General features: G+C 40.6%; 2 protein-coding genes across 2 annotated transcripts in view; one reads left to right on the top strand and one right to left on the bottom strand.

Annotated features, from left to right (window-relative positions):
• ddx46 (DEAD (Asp-Glu-Ala-Asp) box polypeptide 46) overlaps positions 1-8,200 on the top strand; it is an 800,864-nt gene that overhangs the window by 305,050 nt on the left and 487,614 nt on the right. The window lies entirely within an intron of this gene.
• skp1 (S-phase kinase-associated protein 1) overlaps positions 1,461-8,200 on the bottom strand; it is a 7,699-nt gene continuing 959 nt past the window's right edge. The window contains 4 exon segments of the mRNA NM_200743.1: positions 1,461-2,010; positions 2,091-2,231; positions 5,393-5,536; positions 6,509-6,582. Of these exon segments, the coding sequence (NP_957037.1) occupies positions 1,975-2,010; positions 2,091-2,231; positions 5,393-5,536; positions 6,509-6,582 (395 nt within the window). The 3' untranslated portion in view covers positions 1,461-1,974.

Genomic DNA, 8,200 nt, shown 5'->3' on the forward strand with positions numbered 1-8,200 from the left:
CGTGTGTGTGGATTTCAGTCATACACTTTCCATCTCCTAACCCTAACCCAGGCAGAGAATTGTGTTTTGAAAAAAAGTGTGTTTTAAACCTGCAATTTGAGTGTAGAGCAGGAACTGTGCTTGTAGTTTAGCAGAATTGATTCAGGGGGTTGGTGAATGTTGTAGTCATTGTGTCTGAAGAACAAGTAATTGTGTGTAAATAATTGGAAAAAACTGTAATATAGATCAGTGTTTTACCTAGTGTGTGCTGCCCCTGGTGGTAGTACAGGGGTCATCGGTTATTCGAGTCGCCATAAAACGAAAGTTGAGATTTTTTAATTTTCTGAACTGTGGAGTCTGTTTGGTGTCGTTTCTGCAAATCAGCTTTAACATCACCTTCAGCAGACGAGCACTCACATACTGTATAACACCACTGATACTCTGGTCGGGTCTGCTGTGATTGGTCAGATTGTCAAGTCTGCTGTGATTGGTCAGATTGTCAAGTCTGCTGTGATTGGTCAGATTGTTCAGTCTGCTGTGATTGGTCAGATTGTTCAGTCTGCTGTGATTGGTCAGATTGTTCAGTCTGCTGTGATTGGTCAGATTGTTCAGTCTGCTGTGATTGGCCCAGTTTAAATTTCAGCTCTTTGTCTCAGCAGATGTAAACAGTAATCTGTCCAACCAATCAAAATTATAGCAGACTGAACAATCTGTCCAATCACAGCAGACTAAACTGTCTAACCAATCACAGCAGACTAAGCCCTCTGACCAATCACAGCAAACTGTCTAACACAGACATGTCCAGACTCAGTCCTGGAGGGCCGGTGTGCTGCAAAGTTTAGTTCCTACCCCAATCAGACACACCTGGACTATAATCAAGCTCTTACTAGGCTTTCTAGAAACATCCTTACAGGTGTGTTGAGGGAAGTTGGAGTTAAAATCTGCAAGACACCGGCCCTCCAGGACTGAGTTTTGACACCCCTGGTCTACCCAATCACTATCACAGCAGACTGAGCCCTCTGACCAATCACAGCAGACTGAGCCTTGTAGTCTGTCTGACAGCAGACTAGTCAATTTGACTATCCAATCGCAGGCTGTGTAGTCTGACCATTCCCAGACGGCGGAACTGTGACCAATGATTGAAGACTTGTAGAGAAATAAAACTTAAAGACGAGTCAGAAAACCGAGAGCTGTTCCAAACACACGATGACCGCTGTATGCATGAACACCTGTTGCAGGAACTCCGTCACCAGCAGGAGAGGGGCACTTTAATGAGACGCACAGGAAGAGGGAGGAGATGACGACATTATAGGTGAACTGAGCCTTTAACCAGAGACAAACTTACAGATCCTCTAACAAACACAACAGCATACACACACACACGCACGCACGCACGCACACACACGCACACACACACACGCGCACACACACACACACGCACACACACACACACACACGCACACGCACACACAGCACAGAGATGACGAATCCCACAATAATCAGCTTTTATTCAGTTTTGGAATTAAAATATGTATAATCCTAAGAGCAGAAGTGTGGAGGAGCGTCCTATACAGAGAGAACCAAGGAGGAGATACACACTCACACACACACACACTTCTGTTCACAACACAGGATGCAGACAGCGCCACCTTCAGCACACATCAGCCTCAAACTAAACTAAACAAAAGAATCTGTCTTCAGCTGAACGGCTCCATCCTCAAGAGGAAAAGAAACGATAGTAATAATGATGATCCTCCTTCAGCTCCAGCAGGGAAACGGGAGCGCTTCTCTACGAGGGCGACATTATATTAAGAGGAAGTGTAAAGAAAACAGCGTTTACAGCACACGAGCGAGGGGAATGGTCATGCTAGCAGAACACAGGGGGGATTTGACTATGTTTATTGTGTTAGACGGGAAGAAGGAATATGAAGAAAGCAGTGCAACGTTCTCTCAACTTTCTCAAAACAATCCGTAGTGTTAAGTGCGTCGGGATCTTCACTTCTCTTCACACCACTGGTTCTCCTTGCGTACCTGCAATAAACACAGCACTGTGGTCAATCTGAACACACACACACACACACACACAGACAGGAAATGAGCGCTCGGTTTACCTGCGCTTCCTCTTCCTCTGTGAAATCATTTTTGATATTGAAAGTCTTTCTGATCTCCTCGGGGGTTTTGCCTTTGATCATGTTCGCAACCGTCTTGCAAGTAACATCTAGCAAACCTTTGATGTCCAAGTAATTTGCAGCCTAAACAAAGGGAAGGGAGATGAAAGTGAGCGTGATCACACCATTACACACACACACACGTCTGATAATCAAGCGTCGCGGCTGCCGTCTCTCAGACCGGAAAGAGACTCCATTCACAACTCATTCTAACAGAGCTCAAAGCAGGAGAGGACCTGATTGAAACGCATCAAACGGCTGGTGTGCTGAATGATGTCTATGGTAATACCTGAAGTGTTTTAATGACAGAGCACATTCAAAATGAAAACACTCAGCATGTCCTGCGTGTGTTTGCAGAGTCTCCAGATTCACAGCACACATGATCTGAGCATTGCAGCATCTGCGGAGCAGCAGGAGAGCCAGATCTGCTCATGTTCAGCTTATTTTACTGAGAGAGAAACACAGAAGCTGACAGGGAGGGGCATCAATGCTCATTAACTATGCACACAGTGATTGGCTGATGGGGAGTGGGAGGAGCCCTTGATAGATTTGCTGTCCCACTCGAATAAATGCAGACTGAGAGATGAACTGCATCCTCAGAGAGTTTGCTCATTGCTTTTAAAGTTATAGATATTTAATACAGATTTTTCTATCAGTGTTACACAAATAATTAAGCAAATACTTTTTTTTTTTTTAAATATAGAGAAAAAAAATAGCCAAATTTGAATTAAACTATGTTTGTAAAACAGATGTTCCTTTGTGTCTGTTTATACCAGAGATGCTCAAACTAGGGTCCGTGGGCCAAAGTTGGCCCATGGTAACCTTTGATTTGGCCCACCATCACATCTGAGAAGAGAGGGAGAATGATGGGGAGGAAGAGATTCTCATTTCAATTGTCATATAATCTTTTAGGGCGAAGGTAGGTAGTGCTGTCGCCTCACAGCAAGAAGGTCGCTGGTTCGAGCCTCGGCTCAGTTGGTGTTTCTGTGTGGAGTTTGCACGTTCTCCCTGTGTTGGCATGGGTTTCCCCCACAATCCAAACACATGTGGTGCAGGTGAATTGGGTAGTCTAAATTGTCCCTAGTCTATGTGTGAATGTTTCCCAGGGATGGGTTGCGGCTGGAAGGGCATCCGCTGCGTAAAAACGTGCTGGATAAGTTGGCGGCTCATTCTGCTGTGGCGACCCTGGATTAATAAAGGGACTAAGCCGACAAGAAAATGTAATATTTTATTTGTTTGCTTAATTGTTAAGCTACAAAAAAGTGATCTGAAATCAAACGTTTAAATGGAAATGCTGTCATTTAATTTAGAAAGGACAATGCAGAGTTTGAGCAAATCAAGGCAGATTGAGCTTGACTAGTGTCTTCAGCACTGGGTTATAAACATGTTTTTACTGCAGTAGGTTTTCATTAAAGGGTTATACTGCATTAGTTAATATGACTGAAAGCAATGTTTTCTATTTATTTTTAAATATTAATAAATAAAACAGTTTTATCTTCAGCCCACAGCTATCAATGACTCTTGGTTTTTGGCCCTTCATATAAAATGGTTTGGGCACCTCTGGTCTATCGGAGATGTTTTAAACCATTTAACTCTAATGAACCTTTAAGGCATGTCGTCCAACTCTTAGTGTTAGATAATGAGACTGTGTTATCAACTCCACGTAATTCTCCGCATAATAACTGTACTTTAGCCTCCATGTTAAAACTGTAAAACAGAACAAAGTGTCTAGACCTAACAGGAGATAATCACAAATAAAACTGCCTAAAACAATAATCCAGAACTTCATTAGTCGACGCATGAAGTAACCCATTTCTGAAGTACTTATTTGTTCTGGTGGACTACTTTTGATAAGATTTGCTTTGTTGTCAATTATAAAACTTGCGCCAACTGTTAAAGAGTTTAAGAGAGAAATCACACACCCGCCCAAAGACCCTCGCCATCAGAGAAATGCTAAGTCCTACTTCACACTAGGGATGCCCATAATAACCAACTCACTGTTACCCGAAATGGTGCGTTTTTAACCGATAAATGGTATCAGTTAAACTATAAAAAAAAAAAAAACTAATAATATATATATATTTCAAGTTTGGCTGCATAAATGTGCAACCCATATTTGTTAACTCGCAGCATTGTGACCACACGCACCTACAGATGTATTTTGCCAAAGAAGCTAAATGATAGTAGAGTATTGCTGGTCACAGTTTGACAGACGAGTTGATGCCAAACCACACTGCTGCTGCTGATCGTCTCCGTCCTGGATCCGGTCATAAACACTTCTGTTTATTTGCACAATCGGAGAAAGAAGCTGCAAAACAAAACTTTCTGAAATGTGCTCTGCTTCGGAAACAAGCCGGCCACTAGTCAGAGCGTCGAGATTTTCTCCCCATCAGAGCACGCTCCGACACCGCTCATAAACACATTTGGAGAATTACAGTAATTAACAGTTCTCATAAAATATCCATTTTTAAAATAGCCTAAATAAGCTACCAATCAAACAAACCCAAAGATCTCCTTGATTTTTGCATAATGATAACTCCAAAACTGAGGCTTTCATGATAGAGCTTATAAAACATGTGTGCTAAATAATGCAATATCACAGGTAAACAACAGAATAGTTATATGCTATAGTAGCCTATACTTTACTAATAGTACTGTCACTGTCTTTCTCATGTGCAGGTCAGTTAGAGGGGACTTTTTTTTAATTAAATAACAATTTTAGATTATTTTGACCAGTTAGCGGTTAATATTCGGTAAACAAGCAGCAGTTGTCGGTCGGCAAAATGAACCGAAATGAGCATCCCTACCTCAAACGAAATGGAAGAATCAATTTCTTTGTTTGATTCGATTGAGATCACAAACTGAGAGTCAAAGCTCCACATGCAACAGACCAATAGTAGCTCAAAGATGCAATCTCACTCAAAGGCTTGCTGTAGTGAACGGTTTCACACTGCAGAAACCAAGTCAAGAAGAACTAGATTTAGTTCTTAATGAAAAACCCATTTCACTTCTCTTATCAATACGACGTGTACAGGGCCTTAATGTGTGTGTCGTCCACTTCTGATTAGACTGATGAGATGAATCTTATTAAAGCGCAGACAGAGCTGTAGAGCACATGTCAGAGTCCTTCATTTTTAGCACTGACACGCATTACTTTAGGGATTTTCTCCTAAATCAGATCTAGCTTTAACCTCGAGATGTTTTGTGAATATGAGGATTGTGTATAAGCAGCGAGTTCTACAGACCAGAATGAGTTCGAAGAGCGTGCCCTGGTCTACTTTGAGGAACTCCTGGTCCCACACGGGGATGTCGTCTGTTCTCTTCTCTTTATTCTCGTCGTCTTCAGGAGGAGGAGGATCATCTTTATGGTGCGTGCACCACTGAATCACCTGCCAACACAGAACACACACCGCAGGATGAATGTGTGTGTATACATCAGAAATCTTGACTCTTACTACTAAAGAGCTGGCTGACTGTTTAATAACTATCACAGGGTCTGAGGGAGACGTCGGAAATCTCCACAACATGTAAAAATAAACACTCTGATTTACCACAGGAAGTAAAACAGAACATTTCACAGACCAACATCATTTTAAAAGACGTCCAAGGCTGCATTTATTCAATCACAACTGTAATACTGTGCTCCAAGGCTGAACTCAACATCATTTTCCCAGTTCTTGGTTGTAAATTTATTCACAAACCTTTGAGTTGACTCTGCTAATTCCAGAGTCTGTGAAGATGTATATAAGATTTATAACAGCAGTCTTGATGAGGAGAGGAATTTCTTAATGTCAAATGTTTGGCTGTCAAGTGTATTTTAAAAAAGAAAACAAATACACACATACGATGCTCCAAATATAGTGCAAAAGCCTTATAACTGAGGAGCACACAGAAAAACAGCACAGTGAAGATCTTCACACACCACAGTATTAATCAGATAAACTGAAAATATCCCACCACAAACAACAGACAGACTGGGGTAAAGCTGGTCTAATATTCACACATTCAGACCTTCTTCATATAATTCCTGAAAAGTACTGTTTGCTGATTCCAAATAGAGAAATCATATCATCAGCCATTCACTATCAAAGCATAACATTGCTCAGTGCATGACATAGTGCTGCTGATGTTGTTTTGAAGTCATACTTGATGTGTTTTCAGACCCAATATTCAAAGTATCATGATAAAGATCAGACAGCAGGTCATAACAGTGCCTCATTATAATTAGTCTGCATTTGCCTTTTAAACTTCTGCTTCAGTATTTTATTGAACGGCAAAGTCTGATTAATCCAAAGCATCCTGAGTTATTAACTAGTGGTTCAATATGAGCTAACGACTAATCTGAAAATGAAAAGTCTGACCTTCTTCAAGATGGCGGCGTTTACATTGGGCAGAGGAACCGGATCATCATCTCCTTCATCATCCATCCCCAGATCTGAGCACAACAGAGAGCGTTACAACACCACACATCAGCATATAATGATCAGTCTCATATTGCACGCACACACGCACACACGCGCACGCGCACACACACACACACACACACACACACACACACACACACACACACACACACACACACACACACACACACACACACACACACAATTATGTAACTGCACTGTACTGCAAGAATCTGACATTTCCATTTTATATATATATATATATTTTTTTTTTATTATGTATGAATTAAAGTTCACCAAATGACATAATTTGCTCTATTTGGAAAGAATTCATGAATTTTAGATTGACTGATATGTTTTTGTTGGAGAGAGAAATTTAATAAATTACAAGCATTGATGAATACACAGAGCAATGATAAAGATAAAACACACCATGCGCTATAGTTTTCTGGTAATCGCAACAGTATACAGGTATAAAAACTGAATAATCACATGCAAAATAACACCATGTCATCTGCACTGTATAAAAACTCAGTAAAGCAAATATTTTTTGTTTTATTGTGCGAACTGCTGGATGAGTAGTAGGAGGTGAGCTTCCCTCCGTCCAGGACATCTACTCCAGGCGGTGCATGAGGAAAGCCAAGAGACATATCAGCGACTCCAACCATTCAAGCCATAGACTTTTCTCTCTACTACCCTCAGACAGACAGTTCCGCAGCATTCGGTCACGCACCAGCCGACTGAAGGAAAGCTTCTTCCCTCAGACTATCAGGCTGATGAACACTTAACACCCCCCACACACACAGACTCTTCCATACCCCTCACTGCACAGCATCAATAAGTAGCATGCACTGCACTTTAACTAATTAAGGATTTCTACTTTGAATATTGGGCCTGATATTGCACGCAAGTATGACTTCACAACAACATCAGCACTACTTAATTCAGTGGGGGTCGGGACCCCTGGAGGGTCACGGGATAATGACAACGGGTCGCTTGGTGATTTCCAAAACTCATATAAATTTTATTAAACTATTTGAGTTACCATATTTTGCTCATAACCCACAGAAGATAGTTAAAAGTTGCGTTAAAGAAACAACAACATACAAATAAAAATCAGCCATCAGCCTTTAATTATTATGTTAAAATGTAATAAAAAGACTATAAAAAAAAAAACTGTTGCATTTCTGTGTTGTCAATACGCTCATGTTTATATACGACTATAGTTGTGTGTGAAACGTTTGTATATTTACAGTATAACCACCTTGAAAAACGGAGGTCGCGAGTCATTGACATTGTTATTTATAGAGGTGAAGTTGGTTTTATATTCGCACATTGGTTCATTTAGCAGTCCCCATATTGTTTACCATGTTACTTTGAATATTTGATCGAAATAAGCATGCAAGTACGACTTCACAGTCAATTAGATAGTGTTAATGTTGTTTTGAACAATGCTGTACTTTGATAGTCATTTGCTACTAATTAGATTTTCCCTATTTAGAATTTGCAAAGAATACTTTTCTGACATTATATTATTAAGAAGAATGTCTGAATATCTCAATATAAAACCAGCTTTACTTCTAACTTGAAAAATGAAGCTCGCGAGTCACTGACATTGTTATTTTGGGGGTCGCGGGCTGAAATGTTTAG

The sequence above is a fragment of the Danio rerio genome, chromosome 21, assembly GCF_049306965.1.
Source record: "Danio rerio strain Tuebingen ecotype United States chromosome 21, GRCz12tu, whole genome shotgun sequence".
Lineage (NCBI taxonomy): Eukaryota > Metazoa > Chordata > Actinopteri > Cypriniformes > Danionidae > Danio > Danio rerio.